At 41.9% G+C, this 25,595-nt stretch overlaps 2 protein-coding genes across 3 annotated transcripts in view; one reads left to right on the top strand and one right to left on the bottom strand.

Moving 5' to 3' along the window:
- Positions 1-12,385, top strand: part of ZNF12 (zinc finger protein 12) — a 39,244-nt gene extending 26,859 nt beyond the window's left edge. Inside the window, exon 6 of the mRNA XM_081257719.1 lies at positions 11,872-12,385. Within this exon, the coding sequence (XP_081113845.1) occupies positions 11,872-11,891 (20 nt within the window). The 3' untranslated portion in view covers positions 11,892-12,385. The remainder of the gene's footprint in view (positions 1-11,871) is intronic.
- On the bottom strand, positions 6,798-23,221 carry LOC308629640 (zinc finger protein 37A-like). Of its 2 annotated transcripts, XM_081257720.1 has the most exons (6): positions 23,048-23,221; positions 21,998-22,055; positions 20,825-20,983; positions 10,695-10,836; positions 10,318-10,410; positions 6,798-7,376 (listed from the first exon to the last, which is right to left on the bottom strand). In XM_081257720.1, exons 2-6 carry the CDS (start codon positions 22,010-22,012, stop codon positions 7,372-7,374), a joined length of 414 nt encoding a protein of 137 aa, XP_081113846.1. In that variant the 5' UTR covers positions 22,013-22,055; positions 23,048-23,221; the 3' UTR covers positions 6,798-7,371. The 2 variants fall into 2 exon arrangements, 1 of the variants encoding a protein (XP_081113846.1); XR_014017693.1 differs by lacking the exons at positions 6,798-7,376; positions 10,318-10,410; positions 20,825-20,983 and having other exon boundaries at positions 10,781-10,836; positions 21,998-22,145.
- Positions 23,222-25,595: the final 2,374 nt, after the last annotated feature.

Raw genomic sequence — 25,595 nt, 5'->3', positions numbered from 1 at the left:
GTTCTCTGATGTACAGTGAGGTGTGATTTCATAAAGACCTTACATTCATTACATTTATAAGGTTTCTCCTCTGTATGAGTTCTCTGATGTATGGTTAGGGCTGACTTATAAGAGAAAGATTTCCCACATTTATTGCACTCATGGGGCTTCTCTCCAGTGTGTGTTCTCTGATGTTCAATAAGGTGTGACTTCTGGAAGAAATTTTTCCCCCATTCTTTACATTCGTAAGGTTTCTCCCCTGTGTGTATTCTCTGGTGCTGACTGAGGGCTGACTTCATATAGAAGGCTTTCCCACATTCATTACACTTACAGGGTTTCTCCCCTGTATGAGTTCTCTGGTGTACAGTTAAGGTTGACTTATGGCGAAAGGTCCTCTGACATTCATTACATTCGTAGGGTTTCTCTTCTGAGGGTGTCCTCTGATGCTCAGTGAGGTTTGACTTTCATAGAAGAGGCTTTCCCACATTCTTTACATACATGGGGTTTCTTTCCTGTGTGATTTATCTGATGAATATTAAGTAGTGACTTCACATAGAATGACTTTTGAAAGGTTTCTCCCCAGTGAGTTCTCTGGTGTATAATGAGGGTTGACTTCGTAAGGAAGGCTTTCTCACATGCATTACGTTTGTGTGGTTTCTCCCATGTGAGTTTTCTGATATTTAGTGAGCGCCGACTTTTTGTAGTAGCACTTCTCACATTCATTGCACCCGTAGGGTTTCTCCCCCGTGTGAGTTCTTTGATGTACAGTGATGATCGAATTCATAGTGAAGGATTTGCCACACTCATTACACTCAGGGTTTCAATCCCGTGTGAATTTTCTGATGTTTAGTGAGATTTGACTTCACACAGGTTTTCCCACATTCACTACAGGCATAGGGTTTCTTTCCTGTATGGGATACTTGATGTATAATCAGGGCTGACTTATAGCAGAAGGATTTCCCTCATTCAGTACACTTATAGGGTTTCTCTTCTGTATGCTTCCCCTGACGTACTTGTAGGGTTGACTTATAGTAGAAGGATTTGCCACACTCAGTACATTTGTAGGGTTTCTCCCCTGTGTGTGTTCTCTGATGATCAGCAAATTGTGACTTCTGTGAGAAAGTTTTCCCACATTCATTCCATTTGAAAGGTTTCTCCCCTGTATGCATTTTCTGATGCTTAGTTAGGTTTGATTTGACACAGAAGGATTTCCCACAGTCCTTACATTCGTATGGTTTCTCTCTTGTGTGAGTTCTCTGATGATGGTTGAAGTTTGATTTTGCATAGAAGGACTTCCCACAATCCTTACATTGATAGGGCTTCTCTCCTGTGTGAATTCTCTGATGGACCTTCAGGGCTGAGCTATGACAAAAAGATTTCTTGCATTCATTACATACATGAAGCTTTTCTGACTGTGTCCTCTGCTGGTCAGTAATGGCTGACTTTCCAGGGGCTTTATCACATTCATGGGGTTTCTCTCCTGTGTGAGTTCTCTGAGGGTCAGTGGGTTGTGATTTCTGGAAGGTTTTCCCACACTTATTACTTTCACATGGTTCCTCTCTTGTGTGTGTCTTCTGATGTTGAGTGAGGTGGGATTCCTGGTAAAAAGATTTCTTGCAGTGACTGCATTCGAATGTTCTCTCTCCCGTGTGAGTTTTATGAAGTTGAGTGAGATGGGGCTTCTTGCTGGAATTATTCTCATTTTCATTTGATTTGTGGGTTTCCTCCTCCACGTTAACTTCCTGATATTTAAAGAGGGTTGACTTCTCACACTCATTAACTTCAGAATGATTCTCCCTTGTGTGAATTTCCTGCTGGACTTTAAGGGTTGACTTGTCACTGGTATTTTCCCCCTGTTCCTTATAATCCTGGGGCTTCTCTTCTGTTTGGGTCCTCTGAGGTGTGATGATGGCTGCCTCACTAAGGACAGCTGACCCACATTCATGACCTTCAACAGGTGGTCCCAGAGGCTGAATTTTCTGTTGCCCAGTAGGGTCTTCATTATGACTTAGAGATTTTCCATCTTGGTTATGTTCATCAGATTTCTTTCCAGGATGAGTATTTTCTTGATTATTATCAAGAAGCAACTTCCCACATGCATTAATTTCATTAAAGTTCTTACTTGAATGATTTTTATCACTAATAACAGATTCTGAAACATTTTCAAACTCATTCCATGTAAGTCATATTGACAGGGTGTTTTTCTGAAAACATTATCTCTCTTCTTAGTCAGTGTTTTTTGTTGATGAGTGAAACTCGCCACAAATGTTTACCTTGGTTTTCCTGGCTTCTGTCTATAAGGTCATAAATAAGAAAAATTAGGTGTACTTTAAAAATGCTAACACATTTCCAATGTAAATAAAATTTATTACATCAGTGATTCTCATTTTTTAGTCCCAAGCTCCTAGGATGAAATCCCCAAATCCCAAGCATATGTATCTCCTTAGATCAGAAAAAAGAAAAATAGAAAACACCTGCTATAGTGGAAAAGGGAGAGTAAAACTATAATGCACACACATATATTTGCTGTCTTGAAAATAAGACCTTCAGAACTAAAAAGAGAAGAAGAAACTAAACACAAGGAACAGTGAGCTGAGGGAAACTCATAGATAACTGGGTTATTATCCCAATGAAAACCATGAACAGGAAGTAGAGTGAGAAATATTAGTGTACATAGATTTCAGGAGAAATATCAGAGGAAGTCTTAGGTGTGGGATAAAACAAACTATCTGTACATATACAGATACAACCCACTATCTGTAAGCCAATGGGCAAAATAAGACATATTAGTTGTTCAAGATATCCTTACAAAAATACACAATAACTATTTTTTAAAATATTTATTCCCAATCACAAGCCACAAGTCTGATAGGTTCTTACATTCAGAAGTCTGCTTTTCAGCTTTGGTTCTACTAAAAACTCAGACGTCCTCCAGGAAATGTATCTCTCCCCTTTCCTCCCCGCTTCTTCCCTCTCTCCCCCTCCCTTCCTCACATACTTTTTTCAAATGATGCCTCCAACTCCATCTTCTCCAACACTGAAATAGTCACTACCTATACTTTTTATTATCGCACTATGGAAAGGACTACCTTTATCCAATAGCACTTGGTAACACTGAATTTCAATATATACCACACAATTTTGTTTCTACCAACTACAGCCTATGCTCCTAGCAGGTTTTAATGTATCTCCAGTTGCCTTTGAGTCCCTCTGGGTAGACATTCAGTTGGTGACCCTCAAAAAGCATCAGAATTACCTGGAAATTTTTCTTAATTTAATTTTTATTTTGTATTGGAGTACGGTTGATTTACAATGTTGTGTTAGTTTCAGGTGTACAGCAAAGTGATTCAGTTATACATATACACATACCTATTCTTTTTTAGATTCTTTCCCCATATAGGTTATTAGAGAGTACTGAGTAGATTTCCCTGTGCTATATGGTAGGCCTTTGTTGATTATCTACTTTATATATAGTAGTGTGTATATGTTAATCCCAACCTCCTAATTTATCCCTCCCCCACAGAATAACCTGGAAATTTTTATTCAAAACATGGAGTATAGCTTCCCTGGTGGCACAGAGAGTAAGAACCCGCCTGCCAGTGCAGGTGATATGGGTTCAGGCCCTGGTCCGGGAAGATCCCACATGCCGCAGAGCAACTAAGCCTGTGCACCACAACTACTGAGCCTGTGCTCTAGAGCCTGTGAGCCACAACTACTGAGCCCATGCGCCTAGAGCCCATGCTCCGCAACGAGAAGCCACCACAATGAGAAGCCCACGCACCGCAACAAAGAGTAGCCCCCGCTCGCCGCAACTAGAGAAAGCCCGCGCACAGCAACAAAGACCCAATGTAGCCAAAAATAAACAAATAAAAAATTTATTTAAACAAAATAACAAAACATGGAGTATAGACTATCATAGCCCCATGTCAATCCATGTACCCTATGAATCAGAATCTACAGGTAAGTGATGTGGGCCTATGTACTTAGGAAATGCTTTCTGAATAAACGTATCTATCAGCATTAATAGATGAGCATATCTATTATATATTATACATCAAATTAAGGAAGAGTTAAAAAAAAGAGGCCCCCCAGATGGGGACAAAAGCCTCAGCAATAACCAGATGCTCTCAGGTGTCACAGTATATGATGAGGTCTGAATTCCTTGTGGCTCAGCTGCTAAGTGAAATGGGAATTCTAAGAGGGGAGAGAGTAAGAAGCACTTCAAAACAGAGGTGAGAAAAAAAAACAAAAAGAAAAAGAAAAAACTGAAGAAAAAAAAAACAGAGGTGAGTACTTGAGCTCAAACATAAACTAAGTGTAAAATACACACAACGAGCATTAACTACATGCCAGGCACAGTCCTAAGCCCTTTCTTAAGGATCTGGACAGGCAAACCTCAAGAAGAGGTGCAGATGTGGGTAAGATGTATGAGCAGTATTTAGAAGGAGGATCATGTGGAACTTACCATGAATTTTTAAGTAACATCAACAAAAAAGGATGAATATGGACTGATACGTTTAAGAAGAGGTATCTTAAGTAATAGAGAACAACCCTAGGATTATATAAGGCCAGCAACAAGACGAAACAGATGCTTTAGATTTAAAAATATATACTTACAATTAGGAATGAAATAAGGCATCAGAGAATAAGGTTCTGGTTTTGAGTAAGGTCACTGGAAGGTAAGAATAAAAGCTATAGAAGACAGTTTTCAAAAGAAAATTAAAAATAAGAGGAACTATGGACAGATCAGTATTACAGGTGCTTTTCATGGTTGTCAGATACGGAAGAAGAGAAGTGTTAGAACCCAAGTAAGTGGAAATAAGGAATGTGAGAAGATTTACAATTTGGAAGAAATGATTTTAGGGTTAGTTTTTGCCACACTGACAACGGAAGGACTAGAACACCTCAGGTAAAACGGAGAGTAGAGGGCAGATGAGGCAGAGATAGAGGACGTGGGAATTTTTCAGTCACTGGGTAAAGCGAAAACCTTAACTCTTAGGAACAGATGAGGTACAGGGAAGGGACATTGTAAGACCTAGTTCTTGACAAACTCTTCCCAGGAGACAGAATGATCATGTGATCAAAACTGCTTGCTATTGAAAGACGTCTTAATTTTTGCCAAATTTGAGCACAGAAAATGCTATTTCACTGTCATACTTTTTACTTCTCTTATTACCAATGAAGTTGTAGATATTCTCATTTATCATTTGTGTTTTTGTTTCCCACTTGTGTCTCCTTTTCATGTATGTCTTTTGTCCACTTCTCTGTTGGGTTGTTTGACTTTTTCTTATGAATTGTAGGAGTTCATTATTCAACAAACTTTTATTGAATGCTAAACTGTGGCTGGCACTATCCTAGACAGTGGAAACATAGACATGAAAGAAAAAAAACCCTGTTCTCATGAAGTTTACATTCCAGTGGGAGAAAGCAGAAATTAAGTAAAATGAATAATGTATAATGCCTTATTTAAATTTGTTTGAGAAAAGCCATGAATGTATTTTGGATATTAAGCCTTTGCTGGTTATATATGTTACAAATAACTTCTCTCACTCTATGCCATGAATCTTGAATTTTTATGGTGTTTTGTAATGAGTGCATGTTCTTAATATAATCTATTTTTTTCTTCTAAAACAGTATTTTTTGTGCTGAGAACCCTTTCATAAGGATTGTACATAGATGATGATACATACATATCAAGAGCGTACACATATTCCCCTTTTATATAGTTATAATCATATTCCACTATACTTTCTTCTAGAAGTTTTATATATTTTACTTTTAAATTGATTTCTCTATAATGGTAAAAGACAAATGTTTTCTCCATATGAATGATTTTCTCAACAGCACTTATTGAATTACCTCCCCTTTGTCTGTTTCTCACATATCTCATTTCCATATGCGTGGAGCTAGTTCTGGAACCTTACTTCTGATCCGTTTATTCTTACATCAATATCACACTACAGCCAATAGCTAGCACTGAATTTGAAAGGGCAAGCTCCCCCTAGTTTTTCTTAGCCTTCTAAACTGCTTTGTTTATTTTGGGACTTGGCTATTCCACACAAATTTTAAAATTTTATATCTAATAATCCTAAAATCTTAAGTCCTTTATGTTTTAATTCTATCCTGATAATCCCCACTTCAGTTTTAGACTTAGTTCTCACTTAAATAAATAGCACTCAAAAACAATCTTCTGCTATTTTATACTTTACCATTTCTTGATTAAAGTTCATGTTCTAGAAAATTCTTTACAAAGAATTCATGAGAACAATATTTCCCTGTATTCTTGCATGTTCAAACTTACTGTTGTTACTTTAGCTGAATAACATTTTGTCTACATATAAAGTTATTGGGATTTACTTTTAGTTCTTAAGGATTTTGTAATTCTTTCTCCACTGCTTTTAAAAGCACTGGATGTTATTATGGACGTCTGAGATCAACTTGATTTTTTTTCTCCCCCTTAAAAATGACTGGGGAGTTCCCTGGTGGTCTAGTGGTTAGGATTCAGTGCTTTTGCTGTCGTGGCCCAGGTTCAAACCCTGGTCAGGGAACTGAGATCCTGCAAGCCAAGCAGCACAGCCAGAATTTAAAAGAAAAAAGACTTAATTCAAGTGCTGGGGATCTAATGTAGAGCATGGTGACTGTAGTTAACAATATGGTATTTACCCTTGAATGCTGTTGCAAATATATCTGAATCATTCTCACCCCCCCCCAAAACACACATACAAATTACCTGTTAACTACGTAAGGTGATGGATGTGTTAATTATCTTAATCTTGGTAACCATTCTACAATGTATGTACATCAAATCATCACACTGTACGTTTTAAATATATACAATTATATTTGTCAATATTCCTCAACAAAGTTTTAAATGACTTAATTGTTTGGTTTTGCAGACCAAAAAGAATCTTTCTTTCTTTAAAAATCTAGTAACTTCCCTAGGATACACCATGGTGGCGACAACTGAGTTAGTTTCCCCTAAGTTAGTCCTTTTCATGTAGACTCCAGTCTTCTTTCATACCAGGAAGTTTCCTTGAAATGTATCTCTAAATATTTGTTCTATTCAATTATCTCTGGCTTTCCACATGGGAGACTGGATGGTGTGCATGCTGAACCTCCTTTTCCAGTCTTCCACATGTGACCCCTTTAACTGTGCCCCAATTCCCATTCCATCTGCTCACTTCCTGTGCTTCTCTCTTCCAGGCCCCTCACTATGTTTTCAGCTCCTTGTGCTCCTTCCAATTCTACACATTTTACTGTCAGGATGTTTCTTCTTCCAGTTCATTCCTGAGCACTGGAAGCTTTCAGACAATCTCCTGTTTCTCTTCATCTCTCCCCTCAGTGCTTATATATGGTTCCTTGTGCTTTTGCATCATAAAGGCAATTGCTTCATTAAGCTGTGAAACATTCATAGTGAGATACTTGGTCACAATATTTCTCTCTTCTATGACAATATTTTTCAGGTGCATGTTCTTCACTTACGAATTTTTTTTTTTGGCCTTTTCTTTTTTCCTCTTTCTCCCTTTTTTTTTTCTTAGGAAAATGTCCATGCATCCTGCACTGGCTGCTTAGGACCAAGGACTTAACATTGTATGTGATTATCTTTTATTTCTCTCAGAAAACCTCTGGGCATTTTCACGGGCAAAGTCTCATTTATCCCCCAAATGCTACAAAGACCAATACTTTACACAGTTAAGGGTTATGTGTGTGATTCCACCCTGAATCCCACTTCTCTGCTTCTCAGAACCAAAGCAGGTAACAAGGAAGTTCCTGCCACAATCTTGTTCAATCCCTTCCTGATGTTTTACCAAGGGTTAGTAACCTTGCATTTCCTTCTGAGGTCAGCAGCCCTGGAAGTCTCTCTCTGGTTCCAATTCCAGGTGCCTGTACCCAGCCTGATTTTTTTATTGCTTTCAACAGTTCTTCCCCTTATGTCATGGTTTCAAGTTTAGCTATTTCTCAGATTTATACAAAATACCAGTCTGCAATTCATTTCTCAATCTCCTAGTTGGTTTTAGATGGTTTACAGGAACAAAGGGGGAAAACGCTGACTTCATATTTCCAATTTCAAACTAGAAATTCATTGTGTCCTTCTTGACAAGCACCTTTCTTGGCCTCCAGACATCTCTCTGGGTTTTCTTCTCTGTTACGCTTGTGACTCCTACATGTTGTAAGGCTGTGGGTTGCAGCCTCTTTTCCTGTCTATCCACATCCACTCCCCAAGGCCCAGTTATGTCTGCATACCACCTTTCAACTCATGACTTTCAAATTTAATCTGCACTCCTGTCTGTTCTCCAACTCCAGATCTGTATGTCCAAGGGCCTCATCAACAACTAAATTTGAATAATTAATTATCATCTCAAGTCACTGACACTTCTCAAAGTCACTTCCTAAAAAATTTGCCCTGAACTGCTTCTCCCCACTTTTCCCATCTCAGTGAACACCTCCCACCCCAGCAGGTGGCTCAGACTAAATACTGAGGTCATCCTCGGCTCCCCACCCCGTTCTCTCACTCCACATCCTACCCAACAACAAATCCTACTCTCCAAACATGGAGCCACATGTCATCACATCTACCCCCCACTTCACATCTGAGCCACTGCAAACACTTCTTTGCAGTCGAGAGCTGAAACCGTCAACATCCACACAGCTTACTCTCTGCATTACCATGACTACTGTTCTACTGTGTTCACCGGCAGACTTTCCTGCTCCATGAAACTCATGCCCAGGAAGATAAAAGTTGCAAATGATTTTACTGTTCATTTCAGAAGCTTCCTCAAAGCCCTTTTAAACAAACTTCTCACCTTTCCCATAGATACTATACTACTTATTCTCCAAGACCTGTCCACAAATCCTAAACTGTTAAATCATAATTCTTACCCAAAGGTTATCAAGCCCCTGAATTAAAAAAATATATTTTAAACTATACTCTCAAATCTCATAAATAACCTGACTTTGTTCACTCTTTTCCAAGATGCTAAGACTGTCAGGGTGAGCAATAAATTAAGATTTGCCTCAACAATGGTGGTGGTCAGTGTTTCAGGAGCCAGCATTTCACTGTCTTTATGCTTTTACTTTGTCCACCACCCTTGTCCCTGTCCCCAATTTTCTCTGCATAGTAGCAAAGAAATTCTTTTAAAACACACTCTTTTGGGGCTTCCCTGGTGGCGCAGTGGTTGGGAATCCACCTGCCAATGCAGGGGACACGGGTTCGAGCCCTGGTCTGGGAAGATCCCACATGCCGCAGAGGAACTAAGCTCGTTAGCCACAATTACTGAGCCTGCGCATCTGGAGCCTGTGCTCCGCAACAGGAGAGGCCGTGACAATGAGAAGCCCAAGCACCGCGATGAAGAGTGGGCCCCGCTCGCCGCAAATGGAGAAAGCCCTCACGCAGAAACGAAGACCCAACACAGCCAATAAATAAATTAATTAATTAAAAAAAATACTCTTGCAGAAATCCAGTAATAGCTACCCAACTCGCCCCAAATGAAGTCAAAGCCCTCGCCGTGTCCTGTAAGACATCATTTGGCCCCTGGCTACCTGTCTGATGTCACCTCCCACCAGCATCCCTCTAAGGTGCTCCCCTGCCACCACTCTGACATCCCTGTTTTTCTCAGAGCACTTCCAACAAACTCCTGCTGCAGGAACTTGGCCCTGTGGCTGTTCCATCGCCTGGAACCCCCAGAATCCACATGACTCACCTCCTTACTTCTTTATCTGCTCTAATGCTGACTTCATCAGAAAGGCATTCTCCAGCCACCTTTTACAAGAGCACACCCCGCTCTCTATCTCCTGCTTTAGTTCTTTTCACCATTCTCGTCACCACTGGACGTGTAAACTTATTTATTCACGTCTCCTCCTCCTGCTAGCTTGTAAGCTATAGGAGCTCAGGAACAGTGTTTGTTCATCGGTGTATCTCCAACACCAGGAGCATGGGTGGCACAGAGTAAGCATATCTGCAAAATGAATTAATAAATGCCTGCAGGGAAAACTGAAAAGAAAATAGTCCATGAAAATGGAGAGAAGATGAATACTAGAAAGGAGAAACCAAGAACAAAGGTCATGAGGCAGGCAGGGGGTCAACACTGGGCACAAGAATGGTCACCTTCCCTAACAGTCAGCCCAGAGAGGAAAGCGCTGGTACTTAAGAGTGGTGGACGGAAATGTGGTTCAGGTTATCTGAGGCAGGCTGGCTTGCCATTCAGTTACTTCCCAAGGTCTGAAGCCCCTACACAGAATTACTGAGACAGAGACCAAAGGTCTCAACTTCTGGACCAATCCAACTGGGTCTGCTTTTCCAGTGGCTTCTTTTTTTTCACCTGATAGTGACTAACTCACCTGGATCGCTCCGGCATGGAAATGCTCTCTCTAATGGCCACGGCTCTTCTTGCTCTAGCTTGAAAATCACCTCTGGTTTGCTGATACAGTACCCTGTGAGTGAGATACAGGGTTAAGACTTCAGACAAGCTGCTTGGACATTGGGGCCCTGAAGGACAATGAAGGTGCCAGTTCAGGATTCACATGATAATGGTGCCCATTTGAACCTTTCTTTAGGGAAGTGAGAACAGAAACATTCTTTCTGTGCTCAATAGCAGCAATCATTTCTGACCCATGAGGTGTACAAATATCATAAAGCTCCACCAAGGGATCATAAGTTTTGGCAGCTAAGAAAAGAAATGCACACTGTGAGGCACTACACAGGGAAGACTCCTCACCCACGGAGACCAGGTGGCTGTAGTTTTCCAGCATCACATCCTGGTACAGGGTCCTCTGCATACAGGTCAGCTGTAGCCACTCATCCCAGGTGAAGTCCACAGTCACGTCCTTGAATGACACGGATCCCTGGCCAGCACACTTCTGTTCAAGCCAAAGAGATGATCAGTATTGGGTGATGTGAGAGAGATGGGAAATAATTCTTAACATGTTGATTTTGAGAGTTTACCATAAATATTATATAGGCTGCCTATTCTATACCTTGTTTTGTGGTTTACTTTGTGGGATAAAGTGATATCATAATAGGAAAATCCAGATGGTATATTAACATATTAATTCAAACAAAAAAAACCTGAAGTTTCTACCATGTGTCTGAAACTGCCCTAGCCTGCCAATATTGAGCTAAATCAATCTTTTTTTTTTTTTTTTTTTGCACGGTACACGGTCCTCTGTTGTGGCCTCTCCCGTTGCAGAGCACAGGCTCCAGACACGCAGGCTCAGCGGCCATGGCTCACGGGCCCAGCTGCTCCACGGCATGTGGGATCTTCCCGGACCAGGGCACAAACCCGTGTCCCCTGCATCAGCAGGCGGACTCTCAACCACTGCGCCACCAGGGAAGCCCCTAAATCAATCATTTTTATTTGGCCTTTAAGGAGCTTAAATCTTGATAAGGAGACAAATCATACCTATGAATAATTATCATGTAATATGGTATTATTAGAGCTATGCTAGAATCAGTATTATATAATGTAGGAGATATGACTATTTTGTATTGTCAGGTTGGGATTCACAATAGCAGATCTTAATTAATGTGGTGCAAGCACATACACAAAGTCAAAGAGGTATGAAAAACACAGCAGTATGACAGGAACGGGAACAGGGCAGGGCCACAAGAAGAGGAATAACTGCAAATGTGTTCAGCAGCACATTGTGCAGTAATTCTGGACTCATCCATGTAGTTGAGTGGTCTCCAAAATACTTCATCACCATCTTGGCAGTAAAGTTTTGAGCACTCCCAATTTATTCATTTTTAATAAGTACTATATACATTCTGCTAATCCACATGATAATGATAAGCTTAATTTATCTTTTTTTCCTCATTAAAAGTTTAAATGTAATCGACCTCCTGTTTTCTTCCCAATGGAGAAGAAAGCACTGAGATATCCTGTGCCTCCACAGGTGGGAGGTGTGACCACTGAAGAAATAAGGAGCTGGTGAAGACACGCATGCAATCACCATGGTAGCTATAACGTTTACACTAAACAGCAGCAAGGAAGGTCTCAAATCAACAACCGAACATTACAATTTAAGGAACTAGAAAAAGAACAAATTAAACCCAAAGCTAGCAGAAAGAAGGAAATAATAAAGATTAGAGCAGATGTAAACAAAATAGAAAACAGAAAAACAGAGAAAATGAAACCAAAAACTGTTTTTTAAAAAAGATGAACAAATTTGACAAACTTTTACCTAGATGGAGTAAGAAAAAAAGAGGAAAGACTCAAATTACTAAAATCAGAAATGAAGATATGAACATTACTAACGATTCTGCTGAAATAAAAAGGATTATGGGAGAGTACTATGAAAACTGTACACCAATAAATTGGATTACCAAGATGAAATGGAAAAATTTTTAGAAACATAAAATCTACCAAGACTAAATCATGAGGAAAATAGGCACTCTGAATACACCTATAACTAGTATGGAAATTGGATCGGTAACCAAAAATATTCTGACAAAAAAAAGTCCTGGACCATGGCTTCACTGGTTCATTTTACCAAACATGTAAAGAAAAGCTAATACTGGGACGTCCCTGGCAGTCCAGTGGTTAAGACTCCACGCTTCCACTGCAGGGGGCATGGGTTTGATCCCTGGTCAGGGAACAAAGATTCCACATGCTGCACAGCACAACCAAAGAAAGAAAGTAGAGCTAATACAAATCCTTCTCAAACTTTTCCAAAAAACTGAAGAGGAGTGAACGCTTCCTAACTCATTCTATGAGGTCAGCATCACCCTTATAACAAAGCCACACATAGATGTTGCAAGAAAACTACAGACCAATATCTCTTATGATACTACAAAGCTACAGTACTAAAAATGGTGTGGTACTGGCATAAAAACAAACAGACCAAAGCAATAAAATAGAGAGCCCAGAAATAAATCCTCAAATTTATGCTCAAATGCTTTTTGACAAGGTTGTCAAGACCATTCAATGGCGAAAAGATAGTCGTTTCAGCAAATGGACTGAGAATACTGAATAGACACATGCAGAAGAATAAAGTTGGATCTTAACCTCAAATAAAAAAATTAACTCAAAATCGATCAAAGACCTAAATGTAAGACTTAAAACTATAAAACTTTTAGAAGAAAGCAGGGCAAAAGCTTCATGACACAGTATCTGGCTATGATTTCTCAGATATGACACCAAAGGCACAGGGAACAAAAGAAAAAACAGACAAACTGGACTCCCTGAAAACTAAAAATGTTCTGCATCAAAAGACACTATCAACAGAGTAAAATGCAACCCACAGAATGGGAGAAAATATCTGCAAATCATATGTCTGGTAAGGGATTAATATCCAGAATATATAAAGAACCCCTAAAACTAAACACCAAAAACTTCCCGAACATCCAACTCAAAATGGACAAAGGACCTGGACATCGCTCCAAAGAGAATACACAAATAGCCAATAAGCACATGAAAAGATGCTCAATATCACTGATCATTCGTGGAATGCAAATTAAAACTACAATGAAACACCACCTCACTATGAAAACAAAAAACAAAACATAACAACCACTACAAAATAACAAGTGCTGGAGAGGATGTGTAGCCATGGGAACTCTTGTGCACTGTTGGTGGGGATGTGAAACAGTACAGCTGTTACAGAAAAGGGTGTGGCAGTTCCTTAAAAAATTAAAAACAGAATTACCATATGACCAAGCAATTCCACTTCTGGGTATATATCCAAAAGAACAGAAAGCAGGATCTTAAAAAAATATCTGGGGCTTCACTGGTGGCGCAGTGGTTGAGAATCTGCCTGCCAATGCAGGGGACATGGGTTTGAGCCCTGGTCTGGGATGATCCCACATGCTGCGGAGCAACTAGGCCCGTGAGCCACAACTACTGAGCCTGCGTGTCTGGAGCTTGTGCTCCACAACAAGAGAAGCCATGACAGTGAGAGGACTGCGTACCATGATGAAGAGTGGCCCCCGCTCACCGCAACTAGAGAAAGCCCACACACAGAAACGAAGACCCAACACAGCCAAAAATAAATAAATTAATTAAATTTAAAAAAAAAAGAAATATCTGTACACCCATGTTCATAGCAGCATTACTCACATTAACTAAAATGTGAAAGCAACTCAAGTGTTCATTGACAGATGAATAAATAAGCAAAATGTGTTATGTATATACAATAGAAAGGAAGGAAATTTTCACATATGCTACAACATGGATGAACCTTGAGGACATTATGCTAAGTGAAATAAGACAAGCACAAAACGACAAATACTACATAAAACCATTTATATGAGGTACTTAGAATAGTCAAAATCATAGAGACAGAGAATATAATGATGGTTGCCAGGGGCTAGGAGGAGGAAGGAATGTGAAGTTATCGTTTAATGGGTACAGAGTTTTAGCTTTATAAGATAAAGAGTCATGTGGATGGATGGTAGTGACGGTTGCACAACATTATAAATGTACTTATTTAACACTACTGAATACTTAAAATGGTTAAAGTGATTTTTTTTAAATTTTTTGGAGTATAGTTGATTTACAATGTTGTGTTAGTTTCAGGTGTACAGCAAAGTGAATCAGTTTATACATATACATGTATCCACTCTTTTTTAGATTTTTTTCCTACGTAGACCATTACAGAGTATTGAGTAGAGTTCCCTGTGCTATACAGTAGGTCCTTATTAGTTATCTAAAAATCATAAATTTTGTATGTGTATTTTACCACAACAAAAAAACTGAGGGGGGCCTCCCTGGTGGCGCAGTGGTTGAGAGTCCGCCTGCCGATGCAGGGGATACGGGTTCGTGCCCCGGTCTGGGAGGATCCCATATGCCGCGGAGCGGCTGGGCCCGTGAGCCATGGCCGCTGGGCCTGCGCATCCGGAGCCTGTGCTCCGCAACGGGAGAGGCCACAACAGTGAGAGGCCCGCATACCGCAAAAAAAAAAAAAAAAAAACTGAGGGGGTGAAAACTCCATTGAAGGTAAGAGTTTGAACACCCCTCCCCCACCATGTACATGGATGGAGAAAGACACACCATGATAATACTAATCAAAAGAAAGCAGGAGTGGAGTGGCTATATTATTTTCAGACATAGCAGACTTCAAAGTAAGAAAAGTTATCAAGGATAAAGAAAGTCATTCATAATGATAAAGGGGTCAAATCTCCAAGAAGAGGTAATAATCCTTAACATGTATGCACCTAACAACAAAGTGTCAAATACATCAGGCAAAAAGTGATAGAACTACAAGGAGAAACAGACGGAATCTAATGTTGGAGACTTCAACACAGCTCTATCACAAACAGCGGGCAGAAAATCAGTAAAGACACAAAGACAAACCTCATTTTACTGTGCTTCGCAGATACTGCCTTTTTTTTTTTTAATACAAGTTGAAGGTTTGTGGCAACCCTGCATCGAGCAAGTCTACTGCCATCATTTTTCTAACAGCATCATTTTTTTTTTTTTTTTTTTTTTTTCGGTACGCGGGCCTCTCACTGTTGTGGCCTCTCTCGTTGCGGAGCACAGGCTCTGGACGCGCAGGCTCAGCGGCCATGGCTAACGGGCCTAGCCGCTCCGCGGCATGTAGGATCTTCCCAGACCGGGGCACGAACCCATGTCCCCTGCATCGGCAGGCGGATTCTCAACCACTGCGCCACCAGGGAAGCCCCAAAATTCGACATCTTTTTTTTTTTTTTTTTTTTTTTTGCTGTACGCAGGCCTCTCACTGTTGTGGCCTCTCCCGTTGTGGAGCACAGGCTCCAGACGGGCAGGCTCAGTGGCTATGGCTCACGGGCCCAGCCACTCTGCGGCATGTGGGATCTTCCCAGACCAGGGCACGAACCCGTGTCCCCTGCATCGGCAGGCGGACTCTCAACCACTGCGCCACCAGGGAAGCCCTGACTAACAGCATCATTTTTTAAATTAAGTTATGTGCATTTTTTAGGCATAATATTGCACACTTAACAGACTACAGTACAGTGTAAACATAATTTTTATAGGCACTGGAAAACCGAAAAATTTGTGTGACCCATTTTATTATGATATTCGCTTTACTAAGATGGTTTGGAACCAAACCCACAATATCTCTGAGGTTTGCCTGTAGTTGAACTCAACAACACCATCAGTCAATTGGCTCTAACTGATATCTATAGACTGCTTCATCCAACAAAAGCACAATACACATTCTTCTCAAACTCACATGGAATATTCACCAAGATGGACCACATTCTGGGCCATAAACCACACCTTAATAAATTTAAAAGAACAGAAATCATACAATGTCTAACCTCTCAGACCACAATGGAATTAAACTATAAATCAGTAACAGAAAGATAGCTGAAAAACTCTAAAATACAAGATTAAACAACACATTTCTAAGTAACACATGGGTGAAAGAAGAAATCTCAAAAGAAATTTTAAAATATTTTGAACTAAATGAAAATTAAAACACAATTTATTGTGTGATGCAGCAAAATCAATACTTAGAAATCTATAGCATTATAGTGCATATATTTAGAAAAAAGAAAGATCTAAAATCAGTCATCTAAGATTCCACCTTAGGAAACTAGATGAAGAACAAATTAAATCAAAACTAAGCAGAAGGGCTTCCCTGGTGGCGCAGTGGTTGAGAGTCCACCTGCCGATGCAGGGGACGCTGGTTCTGTGCCCCGGTCTGGGAAGATCCCACATGCCGCGGACCGGCTGGGCCCGTGAGCCATGGCCACTGAGCCTGCGCGTCCGGAGCCTGTGCTCCGCAACGGGAGAGGCCACAACAGTGAGAGGGCCGTGTACCGCAAAAAAAAAAAAAAAAAAAAAAAAAAAAAACTAAGCAGAAGAAAAGAAATAATAAAAACTGGAATAGAATCAAAATGAAATTTCAAAAGAAACTGAAAATAGGAAATCAATGGAGAAAAATCAATGAAACCAAAAGCCGATTCTTTGAAAAGATCAATAAAATTAATAAACCTCTAGCTAGACTAAGAAAAAGAGAGAACACAAATTACTAATATCAGAAATGAAAGTGGGGATATAACTACAGATCCCATTGACATTAAAATAATAAAGAAATATAATGAATAACTCTCTGCCCACAAATTTGACAACGATGAAGTGGACCAATCTGTTCAAAGTCACAATCTACCCAACTCACACAAGAACAAATATACAATCTAAATAAGTCTGTATTTGTTTGTTTGTTTGTTTGTTTTGCGTTACACGGGCCTCTCACTGTTGCAGCCCCTCCCACTGAGGAGCACAGGCTCCGGACGCGCAGGCTCAGCAGCCATGGTTCACAGGCCCAGCCGCTCCGCGGCATGTGGGATCCTCCCGGACTGGGACACGAACCCGCGTCCCCTGCATCGGCAGGCGGACTCTCAACCACTGCGCCACCAGGGAAGCCCAAGTCTGTATTTTTAAATTGAGTCAATAATTAATAACCTTCCAAAACAAAAAGAACCAAGCCTAGGTGGGTTCACTCATAAATTCTACCAAACACTTATGAAAGAAATTATACTAAATATCTACAATCTCTTTCAGAAAATAGAAACAGGGAATAGTTCCTACCTCTTTGTCTCAAGACAAAGACATTACAAGATAAGAAAACCAGAGACAAATATCTCTCATGAATATAGACGCAAAAATCCTTGACAAAATATAAAAAGAAATACACACCACAAACAAGTGGGATTTATTCCAGATATCAAAGCTGGCTCAACATTCAAAAATCAATTAATATAATCCATCACATCAATAGGCTACAGAACAAAAATCACATGATCATATCAAAAGACACAAAAAAAGCATTTGAGAAATGATAAAAAAAAGAAACTCTCGGGACTTCCCTGGTGGTGCAGTGGTTAAGAATCCACTTGCCAGCGTAGGGGACACAGGTTCAAACCCTGGTCTGGGAAGATCCCACATGCCACAGAGCAACTAAGCCTGCGCACACAACTACTGAGCCTGCGCTCTAGAGCCCACGTGCCACAACTACTGGAGCCGATGCACCATAACTACTGAAGCTGACGTGCCCTAGAGCCCACACACCGCAACTACTGAGCCCACACGCCTCAACTACAGAAGCCTGTGCACTCTAGGGCCAGTGTGCCGCAACTACTGAGGCTGCATGCTGCAACTACTGAAGCCTGTGCACCTAGAGCCCATGCTCCGCAACAAGAGAAGCCACCGCAATGAGAAGCCCATGCACCACATTGAAGAGTAGCCCCTGCTCGCCGCACCTAGAGAAAGCCCACACACAGCAATGAAGACCCAACACAGCCAAAATAAATAAATAAACTCTCGGTAAACTAGGAACAAAGAGGAACTTCCTCAACTTGATAAAGAATATCTACAAAAGCCTACAGATGACATCATACTTAATGGTGAGAAACTAGCAGCTTTCCCACTAATATAAGGAACAAGGCAAGGATGTCCCCTTTCACCACTCCTTTTCAACACTGTACTGGAAGTCCTAACTAATGCAACAAGACAAGAAAAGGAAACAAAAGGTATACTGATTAGGAAGGAATAAAACTGTCTTTGTTGTCAGATGGCAAAATCGTCTATGTAGAAAATCTGAAAGAATCAACAAAAAAGTCCTGAAACTATTAAGCAATTATAGCAATTTTGCAGGGCACAAGGTTAATATATAGAAGTCAATCATTTTTCTATATAACAGCAATGAACAAGTGGAATTTGAAATTAAAAACAGTATCATTGGGCTTCCCTGGTGGCGCAGTGGTTGAGAGTCCGCCTGCTGATACAGGGGACGCGGGTTCGTGCCCCGGTCCGGGAGGATCCCACATGCCGCGGAGTGGCTGGGCCCGTGAGCCATGGCCACTGGGCCTGCGCATCCGGAGCCTGTGCTCCGCAACGAGAGAGGCCACAACAGTGAGAGGCCCGCATACTGCAAAAAAAATAAATAAATAAAAATTAAAAAATAAGCAATAATTTCTTAAAAAAAAAAAAAAAAAAAACAGTATCATTTACATTCACTCCGCCCCCAAATGAAATACTTATGTATAAATCTAACAAAATACATACAAGATGTATATGAGGAAAATTGTAAAACTCTGATGAAAGAAATAGAGGAACTAAATAAATGGAGAGATATTACATGTTTGTGGACAGGAAGACTCAGTGTTACCATGATGTCAGTTCTTCCAAACCTGATCTACAGGTTCAATGAAATCTCAAAATCCCAGTCAATTATTTTGTGGATATCAACAAACTGGTTCTAAACTTTTAAATAGGCAAAAGACCCAGAATAGCCAAACAATATCAAAAGAGAGGAACAAGGTTGGAGGACAGACACTACCTGACTTAAGTAAGGCCTTACTGTAAAGCTACAGTAATAAAGACAGTGAAAGGACAAATAGATCAATGAAACAAACTAGAGATCCAAGAAATAGACCCACATACATGTAGTCAACTGATCTTTGACAAAGGAACAAAGACAATACAATGGAGCAAAGACAGTCTTTTCAAAAAATGGTGCTGGAATAACTGGACATCCACATGCAAAAAAAAAATCTAAACACAGACTTTACCCCCATCACAAAAGTTAACTAAAAATGGATCACAAACTTAACTGTAAAATACAAAATTACAAAAGTCCTAGAAGATAACACAGGAGAAAATCTGATGACTTGCAGTTTAGCAATCACTTTTTAGACACAGCACCATGAAATAAATAACTGATAAGCTGTATTTCCATTAAAATGAAAAATTTCCACTCTGTCAAAGACACTGTCAAGAGAGTTGAAAGACAAGCCACAAACTGGGAGAAAATATCTGCAACAGACACAGCTGATAAAGGATTATTATCCAAAATATACAAAGAACATTTAAAACTCAACAATAAGAAAACAAACAACCCAAGACTTTAAGGGACTGCTTACCAAAGAAGATATACAGATGACAAACAATAAGCATATGAAAAGATGCTCCACATCACATGTCATTAGGGAACTGCAAATTAAACCAATGAGATTCCACTATACACCTGTTAGAATGCCCAAGATCCAGAACAATGACAACACCAAATGCTGGTGAGGATGTGGAGCAACAGGAATTCTCATTCACTGCTGGTGGGAATGCAAAATGGCACAGCTACTTTGGGAGATAGTTTGATGGTTTCTTACAAAGATAAACATGCTTTCACCATATGACCCAGCAATCATGCTCCCTGGTATTCACCCAATGAAGTTAAAAACTTATGTCCACACAAAAACCTGTAAACGGATGCTTATGGTAGCCTTATTCTCAACTTCCCAAATTTGGAAGCAACCAAGATGTTCTTCGGTAGGTGAATGGATAAACTGTGGTACATCCAGACAATGGAATACTATTCAGCACTAAAACAGAATGAGCTATCAAGCCATGAAAAGAAACAAAGGAATCTTAAATAAGTATTACTAGGTCAAAAAAAGCCAATCTGAAAAAGCTACATACTGTATGATTCCAACTATGCGACATTCTGGAAAAGGCAAAACAATGGAGACAATGAAGTGGTTGGTGGGGGGAGGGGAGGCAGGGAGGGAAGTGGGGGATGAACAGGTGGAGCACAGAGGAGTTTTAAATGTAGTGAAACTACCCTGTATGATACTATAATGGTGAATACATGTGATACATTCATCAAGACCCACAGAATGTACAACACCAAGAGTGAACCCTAATGTAAACTATAGATTGTGGGTGACAATGATGTGTCAGCGTAGGTTCATCCACTTTAACAAGCATACCGTCTGGTGGGGATTGTTGATAATGGGGAAGGCTGTAGGTTGCTGGGGGCAGGTGGTATATGGGAAATCTCTGTACCTTCAGCCCAACCTTGCTGTAAACCTAATACTGCTCAAACACGAATTCTTACAAAAGCAACAATAACAAAAATACTCCACCTTGCATGATCCAAGATAGCATTCAGAGAAGGGAAAGGAGACCCCATTTCTCCTGGATGGCCCTGCTCTGTATTCAGGTAGAATGATTATCCAGTCAGAGCAGAGTTTGGTTCCCAAGCCTTCCATTTGCTTATTCAGCCACAAACACGTGATGAGCACCTACCAGGAGCAAGGCACAGGGTGAGGAATGAAAAATATGAAGATGAACACGGCATGCAACTGGACTTTGAAGGGCTAATGGCCTGTCAACGCAGACACAAACAGGTAATTTCCATACAATGGACAAAGTGCAGTGACAGGGACAGCAGAGGCATTGTGGAGCACAGAGAGGAAGGGGGGACAAAGAAAGAGGAGAGGGCTTCCTGGAAGAGATCTCCCCCAAGTTAGCTCCTGAGAGATGAACTGGAGACTCAGGAAAGGAAGTGGAGCAGGGCTCCCAGGTCAGCCCGCAGGACAGAGACATGAGTGAGACGCACAGGTGGGCGGTAACCGGATGTGTTCAGGAAGTTATGTCAGGTTTGGGGTCACTGGAGACCACTGTTACATGTTTACTCTTTAAATGTCACCTTCTCCTCTAAACTGTGAACTCCACCAAAAAGGGACCAGGTCTCTACATCGTTTTGAGCAGAGTCTGTGGCGCACAGTTCAGTACCTCACACACTAATCAATCACTGTTGAATAAAATGTAGAATATGAGAATTTTAAAAAATATTTAGTAAAACAGAGAAATAGGAAGTGGTTCTGTTCTCAACAGCCTTAATTTCATAAGAACTCAGCCTTTCCCCTCTGGAGGGCCAGAAGCTATTCAAGTGGTTTCCATACTGAAGTGGCATCACCTGAATAGCATTTCAGATTACTCAGGAGGACAGACTTAACCTCGGGGAGAAGGAAGCAAAAAACTGTTCCAACAGTGCTGGGGAGAGAAGATGAAGCTCTGATAAGTGGAGAAAGAATTAAGTAGAAAAGACAGGTTTAAGAAATGATGACGTCTTAAAGGTAGTGGAGCCTAGATGCCACCCAGGATGAGGTGAGGGGTGGAAAGGATAGGATGAATCCCATTTTGGTGGCTTTTTATCTATTTCCACTTTTCCATCTTAATATATGAACACCCTAATAAAAGCCATGAAATCCACTGGAAAATGAAATAGGGTATAGAGAAAAGAAATACTTCACCTGGGATTTGTTCATTTTCTGTTGTTCTTGGAAGACTGTCAAACCTGGGAAGGCATTCCTGGAAGAGGAGGAAAGAGGAACAGGATGATGAGAGCTCCTCAACGCTCTTCCTAAAAACTTCCACACGCCAGCTGGGTAACCTTTAATCCTGGAGGAGGAGAGGAAGGTTAACAACTGCCCCTTCGTGACTCCTTAAACCCACAATGTTCCCTACTCCTTTAACTATTTATGTTCCCCTCTCACTAACACAGAAACACTGAAAGCAGAATTATTAAGCAACTGATAGCATCTCAAAATATGATGCCTTCATTAAAACATATAGCAGGGGGAAAAACCCTAAAAGCTATTTTGCGTAACTGTTTTACTACCAAGATGTTAACCCCCTGAGTCCAAGAATCCTCATAAAGTTTTGAGAAAAGGGATAGGTGCCTTAAACTTGTTTTTTTAAAAAGAAAAACTGTTTCTTCTAACTTGCTGTTTCTCAAAAGGATTTTTTTAATATGTATCTATTTATTTTTTTATGGCTGCACCGGGTCTTAATTGCAGCACAGGGGATCTTTAGTTGAAGCATGTGGACTTCTTAGTTGCAGCAGGCATGCGGGATCTAATTCCCTGACCAGGGATCAACCCGGGCCCCTGGATTGGAAGCATGGAGTCTTAACCACTGGACCATCAGGGACATCCTCAAAAGGATTTTTTTAAGAGGAAACGTGTGGACAGCACATGCCAGGACTTCTGTGTGTCTCTTACCAATTCTTCACAAGTCATTTCCCCTTTCAGGCTTTTTCCCTCCTGTCAAATGAAAAAATAAAGATAATCCTGGCAAACCGTCTGGGAACTACTACTCTTGACTCTAAGAACAGGAGCGACAGAAAAGCACTGCCCAGCTTCTGGAAAGAACTGGTGGAGAATGAAGGGAGGGGAGGGTGCCATTTGGGGTGGGGTTAAAGATAAAAGCTTCCCAGCTGCGGAATCCCCCGGCATCCCACCACTCCCCCACCACATGTCTCACTCAGTCCCAGCTGCCTTCTCTCTTCCAAAGTGACTCACAGCTGATGGTGGTGAAATCACTCCAGCCTCGGCCCTCCGGGCGATACGCTCCTTTTCGGGGTTTCTTCCGCTTCTCTTCTGAAGCTCCGATGGGTCTTGGGTCAGAGGCTACAGGGAGCGGGGGTTCTTCCCTGTGAGATTCCCGTTCCTGGAGTCCCCCTCCTTCCGGCTCAGTAGAGATGCTCTGTTCCAGTAGAGCCTAGGGGACAAATTCACTTCAGCGGGAACCTTCATCCGGGTGCCAGATCTGCCTCTCGGAGAACACGCAGCACCAGAGACCTCAGGCCGCACTTCTACGACCGCAGAGGAGGCTGAGGACAAAGGCGGGCCGGCCGCGGCTCAAGAGCCCTCGGCCCCTGGACGGCACAGCTGCGGGGCGTCTCCGGACAGCGCTGGGCCAGACGGATACCAGTCTAAAGGAACTAAGGAAACCCGGGATGCAAACCGCCGCCGCAAGCCTCGTATTCGGGCCCGAGGAACGCGCGCCACGCCGAGCCGAGCAGCATCACGGGGCTCGTCTTACCTCCCCGGGCTGCGGGGCCCAATGGGGTCTGTCGCTCAGTCCTCTGGGCCGCGTTCGGGCCTCCTCGGCGATTACGAGGATGGAGACGCCGCAGCCAGCGCGGCCTCTCCCACAAACGCGGCCCTTCCCGCGCGTTCGCTCGGGACCCCCAGTCTCCCCCCATTCAGTGTGGACGCGGCCCAGGCGGCGCTGCCTCTGCCTCCGCCCCGCGCCCCTCTTCGCAGCCTCCGGAGGCCCACGCTTAACAGGGCGCCGACCTCCAGGGCCTACCGCCCGCCCCACGCGCGGCCGCGCCCAGACAGTCCCGAGACCACCAGGGAGCCCCGCCGAGGACCGACGCGCGCCTGCGCACAGAGCCCGACGCCGTTTTAGGTCCTCGGCGAGCTCCGCCCACTGTGGGGCGGGGCCTGCGCGGGGCCCTACCCTCCCTACCCCCAACCCCCCCTACATCGCCCCAACTCCCACAACCCCGTCGCTCCCACGTCATCCCCACCTCTCCTCGTCCGACCTCACCTGCCCCTCCCCCTCCACGCCCCCGCCCCTACATCACCCCCACAGCACCCCAGCCCCTACCGCTCTGCATCACCATCACCACGACCTGGAGATGAGGGGCCTCCTCGCAGCCGCCAGCTAGAGAGAGATTTAAGAACACAGATGAAAAAGTTAACCAAATTAGCCCAGCCAAACAATTTGTTTTTTCTTCTTTTTTTTTTTGGCATTGCTGCCGGGCTTGTGGGATGTTAGGTCCCCTACCAGGGATGGAACCCGCCCCGCCGCAGTGAGAGCTTGGAGTCCTTACCACTGGACCGCCAGGGAATTCCCCAAGCAATTTTTTTAAAATGTGAATGAAAAAGAAGTAAGGGGGGGTGCAAAATTTAAGATTCAATACACGAAAATTGAAGGTTAGTCAAAATGCACACAAGGGAAGGGAGGGGGGAAGTATCTCACACAGTCTCCCAGAGATGACTGTGCTGAACCATTAGGCGCGCATCTTTCTGACATTTTTACCATAAGGAAAAAATTCAAAAGGATCATGAGCTAGAGAACAGGCCTAGGAGGAAGGGTATTTAGCACTTTACCAAATGGAAGGGGCCTTTGGGATTGGTGGGAAGTATTCAGTATACTATGTTAGCTCAACAAGTGACTGCACTCAAATACAATTAGTGTTAAATTCCTAGTTCACACATTAGAATAAATGAGTTTTACCTGGATTCAAGATCTTTAAATTCAAAAGAAAGTTCTTAAAGCAGAGTGAATTTTAGAAATATATAATCAATAGGGAAAACATATGACAACAGAAAAACCATTAAACTAAAAACTGTTATTTTAGAAAGTTACACATTTCAGTTTCAGATTAAAAATTGGAACAAGTTTAAAGACAAACTAAGAAAAGGTCTTTATAACATACATAAGAAACAAAGACTTTATAATTTTAATGTATTAGCAGCTCTTATAAATAATTGAAAAGATCAACCTTATCGTCACTTCTTTAAGATATGAAAAGGGAATTAATAAAAGACAGGCCAGGGCCTCCCTGGTGGCGCAGTGGTTGAGAGTCCGCCTGCCGATGCAGGGGATACGGGTTCGTGCCCCGGTCTGGGAGGATCCCATATGCCGCGGAGCGGCTGGGCCCGTGAGCCATGGCCGCTGGGCCTGCGCATCCGGAGCCTGTGCTCCGCAACGGGAGAGGCCACAACAGTGAGAGGCCCGCATACCGCAAAAAGAAAAAAAAAAAAAAAGAAAAAAAAAAAAAAAAAAAAAAAAAAAAAGACAGGCTGTATCAATAAGTGAACAATAAATATATTAAAGAGTCTCTTGTGATAAATAAAAGACATCAAAATTTAAGATATTTTTTGAAAGTAAAATTTGAAAAGAATAAAATAATAGGAATATCCAGGACTTCCCTGGTGGCGCAGTGGTTAAGAATCCGCCTGTCAATGCAGGGGACATGGGTTTTATCCCTGATCCGGGAATATCCCACATGCTGCGGAACAACTAAGCCCGTGAGCCACAACTACTGAGCCC

The sequence above is a fragment of the Mesoplodon bidens genome, assembly GCF_964165515.1.
Source record: "Mesoplodon bidens genome assembly, chromosome: 15".
NCBI classification, from domain to species: domain Eukaryota; kingdom Metazoa; phylum Chordata; class Mammalia; order Artiodactyla; family Ziphiidae; genus Mesoplodon; species Mesoplodon bidens.
The sequence above is the reverse complement of the archived record's forward strand: the minus strand, read 5'-3'. Positions and strand labels throughout refer to the sequence as shown.

Bases quoted from the DNA above. Each gene is read 5' to 3' on its own strand.
- LOC308629640 (XM_081257720.1), bottom strand. The intron at 10,837-20,824 runs GTGGAGTATTTT...TGGCTTGAACAG, and splicing joins GCTATCTTGGATCATGCAAG to AAGTGTGCTGGCCAGGGATC. The intron at 10,411-10,694 runs GTGAGGAGTCTT...TCTCACTCACAG, and splicing joins CAGCCACCTGGTCTCCGTGG to GGTACTGTATCAGCAAACCA.